Consider the following 23,540-nt stretch of genomic DNA (forward strand, 5'->3'; position numbering starts at 1 on the left):
GTTCTCTTAATAGCAAGGCCATGTGTTTCTGGGGCTTCCATGGATTTTTACTTCTGGAATTAAGATGATAAACTATATTCCTACTTCCTTATTACTTTTGTTTTTAGTTAGACTTTGAAAGAAAAAGGAAGTCATATATAAACCCATATACAAAGACTTTTTCTATGTTAAGATTGAGAGTATAATCAGCCAATTTTTCAAAGGAAAAACAACAGCTATTTTGCTCACTATGTTAAAGGTGCTGGGGTTAAGGCATACTCTAAACACCTTTCTCAAATCTAGGGTTGGTGACTACCAACATTCCCAGATTTATTTTTCAGCCACACTGAATTACTTGTAAAATTTGACACATGCTTTGCTTTTTTACATCTGTTAGCCTATATACATGCAATTTTCTCTCTGTATAATGTCCTTGTACATCTGAAAAAACTTACTCTTTCTTTAGGATGCTGATCAAAGTTTTCTTCATCTATGAGATGTCTTTGCCCCATAGAATCCTTTTTGACTTCATGTATTTGCACTTATTTTACTGATATGTACTTATTTTTCACATATAGCTGTTTTTTTTTTGACTACTTAGGTATTCTATAGAATCATATGTTATATAGGGCAGACGTCACTGACTTTAAAGATTTTTTTTTTTTTTTAAAGATTTTTTTTTCATTTATTTATTTTTCCCCCCCAAAGCCCCAGTAGATAGTTGTGTGTCATAGCTGCACATCCTTCTAGTTGCTGTATGTGGGACGCGGCCTCAGCATGGCCGGAGAAGCAGCGCGCCGGTGGGAGCCCGGGATCCGAACCCGGGTCGCCAGCAGTGGAGCGCGCTCACTTAACCACCAAGCCACGGGGCCAGCCCGACGTCACTGACTTTAAACCATCGCGTAATATGGGCATAGAAAAGTGACTGGCAAGCAGACAAAGCCCTATGGTATTCGCAGAAATTAAATAAAATAACATGCTCTTAGATGGCAGACAATGTCTCATTTGCATTTGCATTTATAACGACAGTCACAATATCTGGTATACATGGTAGCACTTCCATAAATGTTTACTGATTATATGCTTATTGAATTATTTTGCTTATAGGAAGCTGAAACAGATAGAATTCCAAGGAGAAATAAAGAAATTATAGTCAGATTTCAATATCCTCCTCTCAATAACTGATAGAAAAATTTGAAGAATGAAAAAGATGACATCAGTACAGATTCTACAGATATTAAAGGAATATTAAAGGAGTATCATGAGCAACTTTATTACAAAAATTTGACAATTTAAATGAAATGGATAAATTCCTGAAAAGACATAAACTACTAAATATCGTGCAAGGAAAATACGTAACCTAAATAATTCCATTTCTATTAAATACATTGAATTTGTAATTAAAAACCTTATCAGAGAAAGAAAATTCCAGGCCTAGATGGCCTCACTGGTGAATTGTAAAAAATATTTAATAATGAAATAATACCAATTTCAACCAAACACTTCCAGATAATTGAAAAAGAGTAAATATCTCCCAACTCATCTTATGAGGCCAGTATTACTCTAATTCCAAAGGAATTATACCTAATAAGGAATAAATTACAATAAAAAAAATTAAACACCGGAGTCAAGATGGCAGCGTAGGCAGACTCTGAACTCACCTCCTCCCGTGGACACAGCCAATTTACAACTACTCGTGGAAAAATTACCCCTGAGACAGAACTGAAAACTGGATAAGAGGAGCTCCTGCAACAACAGACAATCCTAACTGGGGTAGAAGAGGCAGAGACTCCCTTCTGGAGAGGAAAAACGCCGCCTTCACAAGCCGCCAGCTTCACGGCCGCCGGGAGCAGCTCACAGGTACGCAGCCTCCCTGGAGGCGGGGGGTCCTGAGCCGGGGAGCGCCCCCACTGTGGGCATTTTGTGGACCCAGCACAATCGACACCAGTGGCATAATATCTGACTGTGCCTGCTACTAAAGCATTGGGTAGCACCCCCAGAAAACCCAGTTCACAAAGAAACTAAAACTGGCTCTTAAAGGGCCCACGCACAAACTCACCCGTTCCAGAAAGCATCCTAAAATCACTAGAAAGAAAGGTGCACAGTGCTTCAGTGACAAGAGACTCACCTAATAGGCCCTGAGTGCATCTCGGTGAGGGGTGAGACCTCTCCAGGGACTGGGACATTGGCGGCGGCCATTGTTGTGGCCTGGTGTGAGCGTGCTGACACAGACGCCATTGGAGTTCTCCCTGACACCTACTAGCCCAGGGTCTGCTCCACCCGCTAGAGCACCGATTTAATCCAGCTCAGCCAGGGCAGGCAGCCCACCCTAGAGACTGGCCCCACCCAACAACAAGCCCTCAGGCAACTTGTGGGCCTGCATAGATTGGTGACTGGATTCTCTGCAGCCTGGCAAATGAGCTGACTTGAGTGGGGCAGGGTGTGCACAAGGAGCGGGTGGAGAGTGTGGGGTGGTGGTGGAGTGTGTGGGGCTCCCGCCGTGGAGAGTCTGGGTCCACTTGGGGAGGTCGGGGCGCTCACACAGGACAGGACTGTGTTGACTGTGTGTGTGGACCTGTGGGCAACAGGGCTTGTCAGCTGCAGAAGACTTGTGCTTCTCAAAGACCCACATAGGGGGTTTGCCCCACCTTCCAAAGCCTGAAACAATTGGGTGCTCCTGTGCCTGAGGCCAGCCCCACCCAGCTGCAATCCTCAGAGAGCTGACAAGAGACCTAATAGGCTAGAGGTTTACAGCAATTGTAAGGCCCTGAGCCTAACAACCTGCCACACTGGGGGCCTACTCACTTAAAAGAAATACTGCAACACAAGTGTGGTTTTAGAACTTATAGCCAACTGTGCTGGGGCTCCCCAGACCTGATAAAGAGACTGAAGGGCCCACAACAACTACAAGCAGCTGAACATTACAACAGCTGGCCAGGAGCATAACTCAGCCTCCCTGGGCGCCTATAGGGAGAGCTAACAGGCCACAACAGAAGGACACACGTAGCCCACATAGGGGCCACCCCTGGAACATTGAGAACTGAGGGAAGCACACCGGAAGCCTCCTAAGGCATCACTTACATAAGGTCACCTATCCAAGAGCAGGAGACGTAGCTGACCAACCTAATACGTAGACACAAGCACAGGGAAAGAGGCAAAATGAGGAGGCAAAAGAATACATTCCAAGTAAGGGAACAGGACATAACCCCAGAAAAGAAACTAAGTGAAACAGAAATGAGCAACCTACCCGACAGAGAGTTCAAACTAAGAGTGTTAAGGGTGCTCACTGATCTGGGGAGAAGAATAGATGAACTCAGTGAGAATGTCAACAAAGAAATGGAAGATATAAAAAAGAACCAATCAGAAATGAAGAATACAATACAGGAAATGAAAAATTCATTGGAGGGACTCAAAAGCAGAGTAGAGGATACAGAAGAACGGATCTGTGAGCTGGAAGAAAGACTAGAAGAAATTACCCAAGGTGAACAGGTAAAAGAGAAAAGAATTAAAAAGAGTGAGGACAGTCTAAGGGACCTCTGGGACAACATCAAGCGCACTAACATCTGTGTTATAGGTGTCCCGGAAGGAGAAGAGCGAGACCAGGGGGCAGAGAATCTATTTCAAGAAATAATAGATGAAAACTTCCCTAACCTAAGGAAGGAAACAGACATCCAGGTACAGCAGGCACAGAGAGCCCCAAACAAGATAAACCCAAAGAGGCCCACACCAAGACACATCATAATCAAAATGTCCAGAATTAAAGATAAAGAGAGAATCCTAAAAGCCGCAAGAGAATGTCAAGTTACATACAAAGGAAACCCCATAAGGCTATCAGCTGACTTCTCAGCAGAAACCTTACAGGCTAGAAGAGAATGGCACGATATATTTAAAGTGCTAAAAGGAAAAAACTTACAGCCAAGAATACTCTACCCAGCAAGGTTATCATTCAAAATGGAAGGAGAGAGCAAAATTTTCCCAGATAAGCAAAAATTAAAGGAGTTTGTCACCAAGAAACCAGTGCTACAAGAAATGTTAAAGGGACTGATTTAAGGGGAAAAGAGAAGACCACAAATAGGAAAAATTATCTATTTCCATGATTAGAACGTAATGGATACAAATGCACAAAAAAGAGGTTAGATGTGATATCAAAAACATAAAAGGAGAGAGGAGGGGAGTTAAAGAGTACAGCTTTCAGACAGAGGTCAAACTAAAGTGACCATCAATTCTGTATAGAAGAAGTAAGGAACAGAGAAGGACTACTAAAACACTGAGAAAAAAAAAAAAGTTAAAAAATGGCAGTAAGTACATACTTCTCAATAGCTACTTTAAACGTCAATGGACTAAATGCTCCAATTAAAAGGCATAGGGTGGCTGACTGGATAAAAAAACAAGACCCATATATATGCTGCATACAAGAGACACACTTCTGACCTAGAGACACTCACAAACTGAAAGTGAAGGGATGGAAAAAGATACTCCACGCAAATGGCAATGAAAAGAAAGCTGGGGTAGCAGTACTCATATCAGACAAAATAGACTTTCAAACAAAAACTGTAAAAAGAGACAAAGAAGGCCATTACATAATGATCAAGGGAACAATCCAACAAGAGGATATAACACTTGTAAATATCTACGCACCCAATGTAGGTGCACCTAAATATATAAAGCAATTATTAACAGACATAAAAATGGAAATAGACAGTAACACAATAATAGTAGGGGACTTTAACACTCCACTTACACCAACGGATAGATCATCCAAACAGAAGATCAATAAGGAAACATTGGCCTTAAACGACACACTAGAACAGATGGACCTAGTAGATATATACAGAGCATTCCATCCAAAAATGGAAGAATACACGTTCTTTTCAAATGCACATGGAACATTCTCCAGGATTGATCACATATTAGGCCACAAAACAAGTCTCCATAAATTTAAGAAGATTGAACTAATACCAAGCATCTTTTCTGACCACAACAGTATGAAACTAGAAATCAACTATAGGAAGAAAATCAGAAAAGCCACAAATACATGGAGATTAAACAAAATGCTACTGAACAACGACTGGGTTAACGAAGAAATCAAAGAAGAAATCAAAAAATACCTGGAGACAAATGAAAATGAAAATACGACATGCCAGAATTTATGGGATACAGCAAAAGCGGTTCTAAGAGGGAAGTTTATAGCAATACAGGCCTATCTCAACAAACAAGAAAAATCTCAAATAAACAATCTAACAATGCACCTAAAGGAACTGGAAAAAGAGGAACAAACAAAGCCCAAAATCAGTAGAAGAAGGGAAATAATAAAAATCAGAGCAGAAATTAATGAAATAGAGACCAAAAAAACAATAGAAAAAATTAATAAAACCAAGAGCTGGTTCTTTGAAAAGATCAACAAAATTGACAAACCTTTAGCTAGACTCACCAAGAAAAGAAGAGAGAAGGCACAAATAAGTAAAATCAGAAATGAAAGACGAGAGGTTACAACAGACACCTCAGAAATACAAAAGATTATAAGAGAATACTATGAAAAGCTATATGCCAACCAATGCGACAATCTGGAAGAAATGGATAAATTCTTAGAATCATACAACCTTCCAAAACTGGATCAAGAAGAAGTAGAGAATTTGAATAGACCAATCACCAGTAAGGAGATCGAAACAGTAATCAAAAACCTCCCCAAAAATAAAAGTCCAGGACCAGACGGCTTCCCTGGTGAATTCTACCAAACATTCAAAGAAGACTTAATACCTATCCTTCTCAAACTCTTCCAAAAAATTGAGGAGGGGGAAGCTCCTAACTCATTCTACGAAGCTGACATTACCCTGATACCAAAACCAGAAAAGGACAACACAAAAAAGAAAATTACAGGCCAATATCACTGATGAACATCGATGCGAAAATCCTCAACAAAATACTAGCAAATCGCATACAACAATACGTTAAAAGATTATACACCATGATCAAGTGGGATTTATTCCAGGTATGCAGGGATGGTTTAACATTCGCAAATCAATCAACGTAATACACCACATTAATAAAACGAAGAACAAAAATCACATGATCATCTCAATAGATGCAGAGAAAGCATTTGACAAGATCCAGCATCCATTTATGATAAAAACTCTGAATAAAATGGGTATAGAAGGAAAGTACCTCAACATAATAAAGACCATATATGAGAAACCCACAGCTAATATCATCCTTAATGGTGAAAAACTGAAAGCTATCCCTCTAAGAACAGGAACCAGACAAGGATGCCCACTGTCACCACTCCTATTTAACATAGTATTGGAAGTCCTAGCCAGAGCAATCAGGCAAGAGAAAGAAATAAAAGGGATCCAAATTGGAAAGGAAGAAGTGAAACTGTCACTATTTGCAGATGACATGATTTTATATATAGAAAACCCTAAAGAATCCACCAGAAAACTTTTAGAAGTAATAAACAAATATGGTAAAGTTATGGATACAAAATCAACATACAAAAATCAGTTGCATTTCTGTACACTAACAACGAAGTAGCAGAAAGAGAAATTAAGAATACCATCCCATTTACAATTGCAACAAAAAGAATAAAATACCTAGGAATAAACTTAACCAAAGAGGTGAAAGATCTGTACACCGAAAACTATAAAACATTGTTGAAAGAAATTGAAGAAGACACAAAGAAATGGAAAGATATTCCGTGCTCTTGGATTGGAAGAATTAACATAGTTAAGATGTCCATACTTCCTAAAGCCATCTATAGATTCAATGCAATCCCTATCAAAGTTCCAACAACATTTTTCACAGAAATAGAACAAAGAATCCTAAAATTTATATGGAACAACAAAAGACCCCGAATAGCTAAAGGAATCCTGAGAAGAAAGAACAAAGCTGGAGGTATCACACTCCCTGATTTCAAAATATACTACAAAGCTACAGTAACCAAAACAGCATGGTACTGGCACAAAAACAGACACACAGATCAATGGAATAGAATCGAAAGCCCAGAAATAAACCCACACATCTATGGACAGCTAATCTTTGACAAAGGAGCCAAGAACATACAATGGGGAAAAGAAAGTCTCTTCAACAAATGGTGTTGGGAAAACTGGATAGCCATATACAAAAAAATGAAAGTAGATCCTTACCTTACACCATACACAAAAATTAACTCCAAATGGATTAAAGACTTGAATGTAAGACCTGAAACTATGAAACTTCTAGAAGAAAACATAGGCAGTACGCTCTTCGATATCGGTCTTAGCAACATCTTTTCAAACACCACATCTGACTGGGCAAGAGAAACAATAGAAAAAATAAACAAATGGGACTACATCAAACTAAAAAGCTTCTGCACAGCAAAGGAAACCATCAACAAAACGAAAAGACAACCTAACGATTGGGAGAAGATATTTGCAAATCATACATCTGATAAGGGCTTAATCTCCAAAATATATAAAGAACTCATGCATCTCAACAACAAAAAAACTAACAACCCAATTAAAAAATGGGCAAAAGACCTGAACAGACATTTCTCCATAGAAGATATACAGATGGCCAACAGACACATGAAAAGATGTTCAAAATCACTAACTATCAGGGAAATGCAAATCAAAACTACAATGAGATATCACCTCACGCCCGTTAGAATGGCTATAATTAACAAGACAGGAAACAACATGTGTTGGAGAGGATGTGGAGAGAAGGGAACTCTCATACACTGCTGGTGGGAGTGCAAATTGGTGCAGCCACTATGGAAAACAGTATGGAGATTCCTCAAAAAATCAAGGATAGAACTACCATATGATCCAGCTATTCCACTGTTGGGTATTTATCCAAAGAACTTGAAAACACCAATTTGCAAAGGTACATGCACCCCTGTGTTCATTGCAGCCTTATTCACAATAGCCAAGACTTGGAAGCAACCTAAGTGCCCATCAAGGGACGAATGGATAAAGAAGATGTGGTATATATACACAATGGACTACTACTCAGACATAAGAAACGACGAAATCCAGCCATTTGTGACAACATGGATGGACATTGAGGGTATAATGCAAAGTGAAATAAGTCAGAGGGAGAAGGTCAAATACCGTATGATTTCCTTCATTAAGCAGTAGATAATAACAACAATAAACAAACACATAGGGACAGAGATTGGATTGGTGGTTACCAGAGGGGAAGGGGGGAGGGAGGAGGGTGACAGGGATAATTCGGACATGTGTGTGGTGATGGGTTGTAATTAGTATTTTGGTGGTGAACATGATGTAGTCCATGCAGAAATGGAAGTACAATGATGTACACCTGAAAGTTTTACAATGTTATAAACCAATGTTACTGCAATAAACAAAAAATTAAAAGAAAAAAAAATTAAACACCAATATTTCTCATGATCAAAGATGCAAATTTTTTAAAAAATTAGCAAATTGAATCCAACAATATATAAAAGACAATATATCATACCTAAACACAAGCTGTGCAAAGTTATTTTAACAGTTGAAAATCAATGACGTAATTAATCATATTAACAGACTTAAATAAGGGAAAATCATATGATAGGTCCTAATAGATATAGGAGAAACATTAGACAAAATCCAACATGCTTTCTGGATAAAAACTCAGCAGAGTAGGAATAGAATGGAATTTCCTCAGCTAGATGAAGGGCACATACAAAAAAACTTATAGGTAACATCGTCACATTTGGTAGTGAAATACTCATGCACTTTCCCTAAGTTCAAGAGCAAGGCAAGGATATCTGCTCTCACTACTCCTATTCAATATTATATTAGAGTTTCTATCCAGTTCAATAAGACAAGAAAAAGAAGTAAAAGGCATCCAGATTGGGGAAAAGAAAGTAAGAATATTTCCTATTTACTGATAGCGCAATCATCTATATAAAAAAATGAATGGAATCTACAAAAAGGCTACTAAATCTATTAAGTGAATTTGGAAAGGTTTCAAGATAAAAGATCTATGTCCATATACTAGCAACAAACATTCAGAAAATAGTGTGGGTATATTTGTGTGTGTGTGCATGTGAGAGAGAGAGAGAGAGAGAGAGAGAGAAAAGAACATTGCTACTTACGTTGTAGATATTAAACATATTTAGATGTTAATGTGATGACTTTAACAATAAAGCCTATAGAGGTAAACAAAAGGCAGAATATCTTCACGACTTTGGAGAAGTCATTTTTTTTCCCCCCAAAGCCCCAGTAGATAGTTGTATGTTGTAGTTGCACAACCTTCTAGTTGCTGTATGTGGGACACGGCCTCAGCACGGCCAGAAAAGCAGTACATCAGTGCGCACCTGGGATCCAAACCCAGGCTGCCAGCAGCGGAGCACACGCACCCAATCATTAAGCCACGGGGCCAGCCCTGGAGAAGTCACTTTTTTAAACAAATTCAAAAAGCTGTAACCATAAAGAAAAAAAACTGATATATTGACTAACCTCAAAATTAAGAACTTCTGTAAAAGACATTAATAAGAAAATGAAAAAGGAAAAAACACTGAATTAAGATATAAAGAAAATCAATTAGCCCATCAAAGGACTTGTATCCAAAATATATGGAGAATTTCTACCTTAATAGTAAAAAGAAAGATGTCCCTACAGGCAAAAAAGGAAAAGACTTGAATAGATACCTCAGAAAATAAGATATCTAAACTCTGTAAAGGTACTTCACCCAATTAGTCATTAAGTAAACACAAAGAAAAACTACAATGAGATGTCTCCACACACCTACTAATATGGCTAAAATTAAATATTTTTAGCTATATTTTGTTTTGATGAGGACGTGGAGTAACTTCGACTTTTATATATATATTAAAGTGCAAATTAGTGCATATGACTTGAAAAGATGTTTGAAAATATCTACTACACCTGGAACAATGCATACCCTAAGATCCAACAATTCCATCCTAAGATATAAAACCAAGAGAAATGTGTATATGTATATGCAATGAAAGACTTGTATAAGAATGTGCATTGCACATTTTAATTACTGACAACTAGCAACAACCCAACTGTCCACCAATAGTACCATAGAAAAATACGTAAGCTGTCGATTATTCACAGACACTTAATGGAATGCCTTACATCTGTTGTTCTCAAACGTTAGCATGAATCAGATTCGCCTGGAGTCTTATTAAAACTGATTGCTGGGCCACATCCCCATAGTTTCTGATTCAGCTGGCCTGAATTGGACCTGAGAATTTACAATTCTAAGGAGCAACTTTTGCTCAGGGTACGACATTTTGTGATCCAGCAGTCTACATTAAAGAAAACAAAACAAAAACAAGATAACAAGCATGATAAGAAGTGATCTCACAAACATTATGTTAAATGAAATAAGCTAAATTTTCAAAATTATACACTTTATGATTACAGACAAAACAGGCAAACTAATTTATGGTGCAAACATTCAGCATAGTGGTTATATTTAGAGTTAAGGATTCTTGCCTGGAAATGTAAAGGAACAGAGCTTTTGAGGTGCTGGTAATGCCCAGTTTCTTGATCTGAGTGCTCGTTTCATGGGAATCTTCATTTTGTGAAAATTCATCAATTTGTATTCTTAGGATTTATGTACATTTCTCCCTAAATGTTAGGCTTGAATTAACATGGTTATTTAAAAAAGACTAATCCATAAATATATAATTATGTATAATTTATAAATTTATAATTTATAATCCATAAATATTTATATATATAATAATAAATCCATATTTGTAAATTACAGTTATGCTGAATTCATGAAGAAATAATTCTGGGATTATTTAAATATCTATCATTTAAAAGTAGACAGTAGGTGAAGGGATTTAGACAGAATGACAGGCATTTTAGAGAACAGAAAATCTGACAGATTCTCAATGCTTGTGCACTGAGTGCAATCTCTATCTACAACACTGGTGTCCACTGGTGTTATTTTGACCCTTGGGATATAAGGCCCACATTTTTTGTGTGTTTGTGTGAGGAAGATCAGCACTGAGCTAACATCTGCCAATCCTCCTCTTTTTTTTTGCTGAGGAAGACTGGCCCTGGGCCAACATCCATACCCATCTTCCTCCACTTTATATAGGAGGCCGCTACAGCATGGCTTGACAAGTGGTGCGTCGGTGCGCACCCAGGATCCGAACTGGCGAACCGCGGGCTGCCGCAGCGGGCCGTGCGCACTTAACTGCTTGCGCCACCGGGCCGGCCCCTCACACTGTTATTTTTGCAATGACTTATCCAGGGGTTGCAATCCCTCATCTTAATTTCTTCATAACTAGTAAAAGAAATTACAACACAAATAAGGATTTTTTTTTTTAATTTGTTACCTTGCAGTTATTCTTCCAAAATGAACAAGAGAGAAGTTGAACACGTAGGTGTGTTTTCACTAATCGAGGAGACCACATGTTTTTCAACTCCTCAACGCCTACAAGCACAAAAGTTAAACTACATTATAAATGTGGAATCATAAATGTTAATAACAATGTAATTTAAGACTTTCTAAACATTAATCCCACTATGTGGCTTGAAATGGCTATATGGCTTCATATACTTCTAAAACCTACAATGACATCAAAAAAGATAAATTCTGGTTAGTTAGACTGCTTTTTTGTTTATATTTTATTGCAGGGTTTATTTTCCTCATAAGTGTCTATAAAAATCCTCAGATATAACACCTTCAGGCAGAAACAGCAGTTAAGAGTCAAGAGTCAAGATGTCCAAATTTTTACTTTATTTACCTTCCTCTTTTTCTCATTTACAACATGAGGAAACTGAACGAGAGGATTTCAAAAATCCCTTTCCAGCTTTCTCATATTCCAATTCTAAGGTCAAATTAAGCCATGAGGCTCATGTAATTTTTAAAAATTTTAATAATGCAAGACCATATATTCCCATGATCCTTTTTCTTGAGTCTGTGAACATGAGCTAACTATCAGTAGACGCGATTCGATACTGGATCAAACACTGAATTTTCTATATATAATGACCACACAATATCTAAATGTTGAAGAATTCTACCAGTCTTATTAAGAAAAAATACCCTACGCCAAATCTCTTATGTAGATATTTTCTTTGGGTGGAGGAGATGTAAAATATGGTTATTAACAAAAACTAATTCTTATTCTTCTATTATAGACACTTATCATTCAACCATCCAAGCTCTGTCTGTATCAGTTTCCATCACGACTCCTCCAGTCACCACAAAAATATAGGGGGATTTATTACTGTGGTGAAAAGAAACATTAAGAGAAAATACCATTTGTGAATCCAGGAATTATCAATTCCATGAATGGCACTCGTTTGTATATTGCATTCCATTTACATTTCTCCACATCCTCATTGTTATAGATCAAGTCCAATATTTCACTGATCCAGGTTGTTCCTAAGGAAAATAAATTAAAGGAACTCTAAACTTTTCTGTCAAATAGAGTATGAGAGGGTCAATAGAGGTAGAGAAGTTGTGTAACATCAATAACAAAAATGTGCTTTTCATTTTTGTTCCCTCTCTCTTCTCCCTTTTCCTAGGAGACATTCTTATCTATCTTAAACATATGCATACATAGTGTGTGTGTGTGTGTGTGTGTGTATGTGTGTAAAATCTGATTAAAATAGTCACAAAAGTAAGACTTGAAAAGTAAGTAAAACATGGGGTATTAGAGAGTATTTAAGTAATGATTGCGCACCCTCCTGGGTGGAATGGATGGGGGAAGTCAATTTCAATGAGTCTGACCAGTAATTTGTACATTTTCTGTTAATATCAAAAAGATTATTAGGCTTTGAGACTGAAGAGTACTTCATATGCAAATGTTCAACATTTGGTGGAGGGGTGAAGAAGGGAAACAAAGAGAACTTTGCGATTGCATCTGTGGTGACCAGTGTGTCACTCGCAAACAAGACTGTAGATCCTGATGGAGCAGAGTGGCTCAAGTCACTCTGATCATTATGAGATTGTGTTTCACCAGTCTTTTGAGAAATGGAACTAAAATACATGAGAATGTGGTCTACTTAATTGTCTATGGCACTCAGCAATCGGGTTATCAAGGCACTGCTAAAAAAGCAATTATAAGACATAGGAGAAAGATTCTTAACTGTCCCCATCCCCTTCCTCTTTGCCAAATGTGCAATGATATTCTCTAAATTGAATAATCATAAGTGTAAACTAAGAAATTAAATTAATTAATCTATGTGCATAGCAACATTTTTGAAGAATGATCTGCACATGGATGTACTTTTGGATTGGTTCCAGATGTTAGAGGACTTTTAGTCTCCTTTTTAATCCTTTCTTGTGAACAACTCTTCTTCCTTCTTGTTCCTAAATCATGAGTCTGAGACTATTTATCCCATCCTTCTAAGAGACAATTACAGTGCTAAGAAAAAGGCGAGCCAGGGCCGGCCCTGTGGCTTGGTGGTTAAGTGCACGCGCTGCGATGCTGGCGGCCCGGGTTCAGATCCCGGGTGCGCATCGAGGCACCACTTCTCTGTCCAGCCTGAGGCCGAGTCCCACATACAGCAACTAGAAGGATGTGCAGCTGTGACATACAACTATCTACTGGGGCTTTGGGGGCAAAAAAAATAAATAAATAAATAAAATCTTAAAAAAAAAAAAAAAAAAAAAAAAGAAAAAGGTGAGCCAAATCAATACTACCCTTGAATTATTTTGTGGCCTGATCTGGCTTAGGCTTAAGCAATGATTCATGGAAAAAAAGAGACTTAAATTCCAAAGTACAATAGAACACATTTCATTTACTATCAGTGGGTGGTTCAAATTGTGGCCAATGAAATCTGACAGAAAGAAATGCCAATTTAGCTATGCTTTGAATTGGAAATGTTTATCTTTCCATGATTTTGGGGGGAAAAAAATCACATGGTTTAGCTCATATAAGAAGTTAGTTAACTTGGATCTTTTATAACAAAATTAACAGGGCACTGATATATTAATAACTTTAAGACATGTTTTCAACAGCTTGTCTTTTTTTTTTTTTTTTTTTTTGTGAGGAGGACTAGCCCTGAGCTAACATCCGATGCCAATCCTCCCCTTTTTTCTTGAGGAAGAGTGGCCCTGAGCTAACATCCGTACCCATCTTCCTCTACTTTATATGGGACGCCGCCACAGCCTGGTTTACCAAGCGATGCGTCGGTGCTTGCCAGGGATCCAAACCTGCAAACCCCGTGCTGCCGAAGTGGAGCGCGCACACTTAACCGCTTGCGCCATTGGGCCAGCCCCATTGAACAGCTTGTAAAGGGAACAAAAGAAAAGAAAAGAAAAAAACAAAAAAAGACCAAAGAGTATATGATTGATTTATGGGTAGCCATCTAGTTTCACTATGTCAGAAAAAATTCAGCTTCAAAGAGCACCTTTGCCGCTGAACTATTTGTGTAATAGTACCTTCCAAAGATTATCTTAATGGTTTCTTGCTTATGAATATACCAAAACCTCACAAAAACAAAAGAGCACGCACAGTCTCAGTGACTGCCCAACCTTTTCTAAACTTTTATCTCTGCAAGGAAGTGCAAAGTAGTTTTGGTCCTAAACAATTTGAGTTTGGTGAACTACTTTTGCCCAAAAGCAAAAGCAGTTTTTTATATCTACAAAGGGCTATATTGTACATTTGTTTACTTCCTAGTAGGAGTCCTTTGTTCTCAGGCAGTGTGTGTCATTTTGGCACATTAGAATCCCCCAAAATCAGGACTTTCCTCCCAGGATTTGGTACATATTCTTTGAAGTAATTTTAATATTCATAATCTAAAAAGAAGATCAGTAGTCAACATACTTATTAAAACTTCTTTTCCTCCATTCCTTTAAGAAATGAGACAGGAATATAAAGGAAAGTTGACTTTTGAGAGTTTAGTCATTAGAACAGTTGATTGATTATGAGCTCAAGTAAATTAATTGGATAAAAGGCAAAAGAGAGCCTCATGTCTCTATCTCTGTATATCTATCACTGGGTAAATCCGAAGATTGTCATAAAAAAATGTGTTGATTCTTATTGAGTCATCTTAAATTCTCTTTTCTGAGGTCATACAGTGAGGGGTCAGCAGTGGTTTAAATTTATAACAAACTATTTCTAAGCATATTTACAAATGTGTTTAAAATATTAAAATAAACAAAATATTTAAATGTTAAGATGTATAAAAAAAGATGTATGTTTTATACATACCTACCATTTATATACCCAACATACCCAACTCATTTGGGTTGGGTATACCCAACCCAACATACCGAACTTAACACACCCAAATCATTTACATATTCAGTTTTAATAATTTTTATTTGAACTTAAAAAGGAAAACAAGAAAATAGCATTAATTTCCCCTCAGATATAGCCTCCATTCAATTGCAGGCTTTTTGGAATAGGAAGTAAGTTTTTCTAATTTAAGACAAAACTGTCCCAGCAATTGCCACAGTGTTTCCTTGACTAGTGATCTGCAGATCAGTGGGCTTATACGTATGAACCAATAGCTAATCAGTAAGCACAAATAAATAAAAAGATCTTACCAGATTTAGGGTAGGTGGAGACCAGAAGGTCATCTGGTTGGGTCTCAAATGACTCAACCTGGGACCACTTCTCAGCAATGCTCCAGAAGAGAAATACATCCTGAACATCCACTAACTCCCTCCTGAAGACATCCAGCTTGTTGTCTATTTTTTGACAAACTAGATTTTAAACAAAGCAGAGCATATTAAAAAAAAAGTTTGTTTTAATATTATCAATCAAATTTTAAAATAAGTTAATATTTTATTAAATTAATATATTAATTTTCCATTACTCTAGGTCCGGCGGTATCAGATCACAGTACTGTGCATTACAAATCAGTGGAAAAAGAGAAGTTATAAGAACTAACAAGGTCTTGCACAATTTATTCCATATACGCTGTTTATATGTTATATAGCATCAATACTTGACATTTGTGTACCGATTTATACAGCATTTCCTCAGGCAAAGATTTTTGAGATATGTAATAGAGTTACTGAGCTTTGGAGTCAGGAGAAAATGGCTTAAACACAGCACTGCCAATTTACTGCAGTGGAAATTTGAACAAGCCCCATAATTAACAGTGGACCTTCTTAACTGCAAAATCAGTAATGGTCTAAATTAGTACTTCCCTCCCTTAAATTACACAGTAGACTGGTAAATTACTCTTTCTAAATGATTTATAACAGGCCCAGGAATGAAGGTATGTGTGGCGGGAGGGTCAAGAAGAAGAACTAAAGGGTAAAAGAAACAAGCCTGAGTAAATGTAACATTGGAGATACATTGCTCTGGCGAACTTTTTAATACTAGTGACATTATTATGTCATTTTATTCTGAGCAAGGCTGTAATGAAGATACTCTTAATTCCTCTTTAGGTCATCATATAAAAGAAGTAGAAGAGCTTAAAATATATCCCAAGTCCTACCCCCAACAACAAAACATGTTGTTGCTTTCCCAATTTAGCACGAGCTGAGTGATTATTTTTCTTTCTTTTAAGTTCTAGAAAAACAGAGACTATGTAACAAATTCAGGTTTATAAGGCTTACTGAGGCCCTCTATCAGCAGCTGAACTTCTCTTCAAAAATTAAAATCAGAAGTCTCTGGAGTCAAATGGATATAGTCTAACCTGTACCTTCTCTGAAGTGCAATTTATCTTCTTTTTCTTTTTTCAAGTCCTCCCAACTTGACCCCTACTCTACCTAATCCAAATACTTTTCATTTTAAAAGGTTATGAAGTTGTAGGATGCAAAATCAAAATACAAAATCTGTTGTTTTTCTATACACTAAAAAACTATCAGAAAGAAAAATTAAGAAAACAATCCCACTTACAATTGCATCAAAAAGAATAAAATAACTAGGAATGAATTTAAACAGAGACAAAAGACCTGTACTCTGAAAGCTATAGGACATTAATGAAAGACATTGAAGAGGACACAAATAAATGTAAAGATATTCCATGCTTACAGATTAGAAAAATTAATATTAAAATACCCATACTACCCAAAGTAATGTACAGATTCAGTGCAATCCCTATCAAAATTCCACTTGCATTTTTCACAGAAATAGAACAAAAAATCCTAAAACTTGAATGGAAACACAAAAGACCTCAAAAAGCTAAAGCAATCTTGAGAAGGAAGAACAAAGCTGAAGGCATCATGCTCCCTAATTCCAAACTATGTTACAAAGCTATAGTAATAAATATAGTATGGTATTGGCATAGAAACAGACTCGTAGATCAATGAAACAGAATAGAACACCCAGAAATGAAACCAAGGCATGTATGGCCAATAAATCTATGACAAAGGAGCCAAGAATATACAACAGGGAAAGGACAGTCTCTTTAATAAATGGTATTGGGAAAACTGGACAGCCATATGCAAAGGAATGAAACTGGACCACTATCTTACACCATACACAAAAATAAACTAAAATGAGTTAAATATTTGAATTAAGATCTGAAGCCATGAAGTTCCTAGAAGAAAACATAGGCAGTAAGCTCCTTGACTTCAGTCTTGGTGATGATTCTTTCGATTTGACACCGAAAGCAAAGGCAGCAAAAATAAAAATAAACAACTGGGACTACATCAAATTAAAATGCTTCTGCACAGCAAAGGAAACCATCAACAAAATGAAAAGGCAACCTAGTGAATAGGATAAATATTTGCAAATCATATATCCGATATGGGGTTAATATCCAAAACATAAATAGAACTCATGCAACTCAATAGCAAAGAAAAAAATCTTATTTAAAAATGGGTAGAGGATCCGAATAGACATTTTTCCAAAGACTACATACACTTGGCCAACAGGTACGTGAAAAGGTGCTTAACATCAGCAATCATCACAGCAATGCAAATCAAAACCACAATGACATAACTACCTCACACCTATTAGAATGGCTATCAACAAAAAGATAAGAAATAAGTGTGGGTAAGGATGTAGAGAAAAGAGAATCCTTGTGCACTGTTCGTGGGAATGTAAATTGATGCAATGCTATACAAAAGAATATGGAGGTTCCTCAGAAAATTAAAAACAGAACTACCATATGAACCAGCAATTCTACAGCTAGATATTTATCTGAAGAAAATTAAAACATTAATTTGAAAAGATGTATGCACCCCTACATTAATTGCAGCATTATTTATGATATCCAAGACATGGAAACAACCTAAGTGTACATTGATGGGTGAATGGACAAAGAAGATGTGAGATATATATATACACATATATATCCAAATATATATAATGGAATATTATTCAACCATAAAAAAGAATGAAATCTTGTCTTTTGCAATGACATGGATGAACTCTGAGGGCATTGTGCTAAGAGAAATAAGTCAGACAGAGAAAGACAAATACCATATGATCTCACTTACTTATGGAATCTAAAAGAAAAAAACAAACCACGAAAAATGAGATACAGAGAACAGATTGATTGTTGCCAGGGGCAGGGTGTGGGGGGATGGGTAAAATGGGTGAAGGGAGTCAAAGGTACAAATTTTCAGTTATAAGATAAATAAGTAATTGGAATGTAATGTACAGCATGGTGACTATAGTTAATAATACTGTGTTGCATAATTGAAAGTTAGTGAGAGAAAAATCTTGAAAGTTCTCATTACAAGAAATAAAACTGTAATTATGTATGGTGATGGATGTTAACTAGATTTATTGTGATGATCGTTTTGTAATATATACAAATATCAAATCATTATGTTGTATATCTGAAGTTAATATAATGTTATAATGTTATATGTCTGTTATACCTCAATAAAAAAAGAAAACAATACTAATTCCTCAAATTAAATGCATTTGCACTTGTTTGCAAAAGGTATGGTTCGAACAATGTATTTGACAATTACTTTCTGATTAAAATCCAATTCATTTTACAATACAAAAATTTCATAAAAGATTTGGAACTTTAGCCTAAGTAACTCAGCTTTGTAACACAGAAAGTCGATAAATTTATACGATAGCCTTCAGATACTTTCATGTTCCCCTAACCTTTTTATCCTCTCCCCCTTTCCAAAGTAAGATTTTGGGAGGAGTAGCCATATAGAGAAAAAAAAAATTTAATACTTGTTAAATTTAATTCATGATCTGATTGCTTTCCCCATAGATTAACTTTTCAAAGTAGCTAATCTTTGAGCAACTACCTATATTTCTCATATCTTGTTCACTGCCTTTCTTTTTTTTTTGTATTTCTATTAAACTTCATCTCAGCTTTCCAATTGCTTTACCATGTTTCTTCCCAGTTACCCATAGCTTGTTCCTTCCACAAGAAATAGTGGGCAGGCTGATACTAAAACTCAGGCTTCTTTATTACAAATCAAGTTCTTTAATTATTTTTTGTTTTTCTCTAATACCTTAAAAACTATCAAAATGAGAAATGGTTTAGGGTATTATTGCTGCAGAGTATGTAATCAGCACTTCTGAAATCAATACGTAAAAGCCTAGTAAGATTTTTTTTATCCTTTTTTCCTTTTATTTCCAATTTTTATTATACAAATTTTTCATGTATACAGAAAAGTGGTAGATTAGTATAAGGGACACCCACATATCCATCACCTAGATTTAGCAGTTGTTAACAATTTGCTACGTATCTGCTTCATCTATTTTTTTTTATTGTTGAAATATTTTCAAGTTACAGACATCATGACATTTCACTCCTAAATACTTAAGTTTGTATCCCTAAAAATCTGAACACATTTTCCTACATAATCACAATACCATTATTATGCCTAGTAGAATAATCATAATTTGTTTTATTCCAGTAACATTAGTTTATAACATTGTATAAATTTCAGGTGTACATCATTATACTTCTATTTCTGCATAGATTACATCACGTTTACCACCCAAATACTAATTACAATCCATCTCCACACACATATGCCTAATCATCCCTTTCATCCAGTGAGATTTTGACCATCCCTTCTCAACCCTGCCCCGTCCCTGCCCCATCAAAACTGACCTGTTTTTCAATTCATCCTAGGAGTTTCAGGCTCTTTGTACTTTGTAACATGACCACTTACATTACATGTACTTATGCTGATGGAGGATTTCTAGAAGAGATTATGTAATCTTCCTGGGAAAAAGTTTTGAGAAATTCTTTCAATATATATTCAGACCATTATTGTTTACCAGATTCTCACTATCCTTGCCTCACTTAATATTAACAGATCTAGTCTCAACCTTGCAGCTTTTGCAAAGGTTAGCCTTTCTCGCAGGTGAAATAGTAACAGCCTTCCCAGCCATCCATGTTTTCCACTGTGTCAAGTACATCAGAGAGCAAAAGGCAAAATGTATAGCAAGTCTTTGGCTAGCTACTAGGTTTTCTTGTTCATTTGTTTTCTAGAACCAGGTGATGTTGTTGTTGTCCTTGTTATCTGTTTTGTTGTGTTTTTTTTTTCACTACATTCATGTGTACTGACATAAAGGACAATGTTGTGAAAGCAAAACAAACTAATTAATTCAAAAATATTCTTTGAATGCTACTATTTAATATCTGGCAGATACTGTGCCCTGGAGTATATAATAAGGGAAAAAACTTGCGGCTATCTTCATGGTGCTTAGAAGTAACTGGGACAAAGATAGATACTGATCAAACAATACCAATAAATTAAAATTTTCGGTGGTGGTAAGTGGTATGAAGCAGAGGTATAGCCATAAATAGAGGGAAATTAACAGAGTCAAGTGGCTTAGAAATATTTCCCCTGAGGATTGAGTAAGAGTCGATTGGGAAGAGAGCTTTCTAGCCAGGAAATAGTATGTGCAAAGACCATATGATGGGAGAGAGAAATAAGGCCTGGGTGCCTGGAGTGCAGAAAGTAAGGAAAAGCATGTGAATACATTGCCAAATTCTATGGTAAGAAACTAGAAGTTACAGGGTTATTTCTGGGTAATTAAGAGTGTCTGGGATGTACTAGGTTTCTGGCTAGTCTCCACCAGAACAGGGTTGTCCTCTGACCCACCGTTATGCACAGTTTCAACAGTAGTTCTCTTCTAACATACGAGGATGATGATATGCAAGTGGTTCTAGGATATTCTTGAGCATCACTGGGAAGGAGTATATAATTAGATACTAGTGGGTTTTTTTTTTTTTTTTTGCTTTTACCAAATTGAGATTCACTACCAGTAGGTAATATTATGATGATTCTTGTGTTTGTTACACCTCCAAAGTAAATTTATGACAACATTTGTACTATTATTCAATTGTATTGGTACTGCAATATTTCCCGCTAATATTTGCTAATTTTCATGGATATCTGCCTGTGAAAATAAAGCATAAGAAGTGTAAAATTTAAAAATTTCACAGACATTTTTCTCCCTCTTCCTAAGTAACAAATTCTGATTTTTTTTAATATTATTTTCTGGGAATTACTGGATACCAAACACTATCCCAGGCACTGGTGATAGACAGGGGCTGGGGCAGAGGAAACGCTTCACACCTTTAGGAAAACACCTTTACCTCTTTCTGAGCAGACCATTTTTCCATCACTCTTGCAGTTAGATTGGAAGCATGTGACCAAATTCTGGCTGATGGGCTGTGGGAGATGTAAAACCTTTCCTCCACCCTCCAGTTCTAGCTTCCACTGCCACAGAGCCAACTGTGATTTCAGTTATTTAATTTTCATTAAAAAAAATCTTCTATGTTAAGTCCTATTATCCTCATTTTACCATGGGGGAAATTAACATAGAGAAAGCTTAAGTAATTTGCCCAGGTCACACTGTCAGTAAGTGGAAGGACTGGATTTGAACGCAGATGGTTTGACTACAGGACCAGCAACCTTAATCACTATTCTATATTCCCTTCTAAATATAAACATTGAAGAGATCAATCTTAATACAAGATGACATAAGAGAAGTGGCAAATTATGGTGAGGTATTCAGTAGATCTGCAGCACTGGTGGTGTGATTTGATTTTGACCATGAAGTTTGGCTAATTAGAGATACAGAAGAAAATTCTAGGTACAAAAGATAGAGTTTTGCTCTATATCGCACACACTAAAGTACCTTATAAATATATGGAAATTTAATCTACTAAAGTGCATATGCAATGACTTTCAGAAAAACTGAATCACATTAACGACTTGTTTTAATAATATTTATCTTCATCTAATACTCATATATTTTACCTGATTATATAAAATTTTATTTGGAACTGTTTCTAAAGGGAGAAATTGTACATTTTTAACCTGTTTCATGAGTGAAAACTATAAATGAAATAATTTAATTTATACACAGTTTTTTGAAATATCTGTTTTTGCCAATATTTGGTTATTACAGATCATACCTTGAAGGTGAACTAATCACATCAGTGTATTTTAATATTTCTTGGTTCTGATTCAAATTTTGCATGAGTTCAATATTCTAAATTAGCATTATGACTCCTAAAAAACCCCAAACAAAAGTATTCATGGAAGAAATGTAGTCAAATTTAACTTACCTTTATACTCCTGAGAGCTTTAAATAAGCTTAATCCTAAAATTAAGAATCAGAACCAAAAAATCATTAAAAAGGTAATATCCTGGAGTTGCGTATAACTTACTACGTGAGAAAAATTATGTTGGTAAAAGTTCAGGAAATGTTGAAAGAAGATGATTGCTTCCCTTAAGGCCTCTTTTGTTTACTTCTCTGAAAATGTCCATTGCAAAATAACTTCCGCTGGAGATTCACTATAAACCCTTGGAAACAATTTAAAATTCTTCATGCTGATGAAAGTCAATGTTAGTCCATGTTTACCTGAGCAAAACTATTGACTCTCAAGTCCATTAGTGAGTTAAAATATTGAAATACTGGACCTAAGGATATGATATGCCTTAATCATAAAAAACTGAATATTAAACTGATATTAATTAATACATTATTCTCCCAGAAAGTGACATTTTGATATTCAACAGATCCTTGACCTAAACAGGACAAATTCTATTAGTTCCTTTTTAAATATGTAAAAGATAAAATATTTTAACCATAGGAATGCTGTATTTATGGGGCTCTTCTAAGCACAGCATCGGGAACCTGAAGAGAGGCATTTGAGTACTGCTTTTCCGCAAACCAGAGTATAACCCTGAGCGACTTACCTGGATTTCTGAGCCACGTTTTACCTGTCTAAAAATATATAGGAAATGTACAAAAAGATCACTCTAGTTTGTTTCACCTCTGACATTATACAATTCTAAGTAAAATTAATAGTCTCTGAAGACCAAACCATATGCTTTAAGTTGCGACAATAGAAACAAAAAAGGAATGAACTGTTTAATAGAACACTCTTTTATTGCTGAAAAATTCCATTAGGATACTACTGATTAAAATGCTGCTTTACTTTTATATAAACTCAAAGTCCGTATTTATAGAAGCTTCTCACTTATGAAAACTCAAAAGTAATACAAATACTACTCTGTATTTTTCACGTGACCTTTGACAGTTTATCTATGCAATAAATGATCCAATTGCATGGCTTTTGACTGTTGTTTTTTGTTTATATCTTTATTTGTTGTATACCTAGAAATGAGACCATGTTCTTTTCCCATACACTGTATGTTATAAACAATCTTAGTTTATATCTAGATTATCAAATTTCATTGACTAAAACAACATGGATCAACATTAA

General features: G+C 36.1%; 1 protein-coding gene across 1 annotated transcript in view; it reads right to left on the reverse strand.

Moving 5' to 3' along the window:
- LOC101401188 (sulfotransferase 1 family member D1-like) overlaps positions 1-23,540 on the reverse strand; it is a 45,957-nt gene that overhangs the window by 13,582 nt on the left and 8,835 nt on the right. Inside the window, 3 exon segments of the mRNA XM_004419225.2 lie at positions 11,285-11,382; positions 12,214-12,339; positions 15,454-15,612. Of these exon segments, the coding sequence (XP_004419282.1) occupies positions 11,285-11,382; positions 12,214-12,339; positions 15,454-15,612 (383 nt within the window).

Source organism: Ceratotherium simum, chromosome 8, assembly GCF_057802395.1.
Source record: "Ceratotherium simum simum isolate JZ-2026a chromosome 8, ASM5780239v1, whole genome shotgun sequence".
NCBI lineage: Eukaryota > Metazoa > Chordata > Mammalia > Perissodactyla > Rhinocerotidae > Ceratotherium > Ceratotherium simum.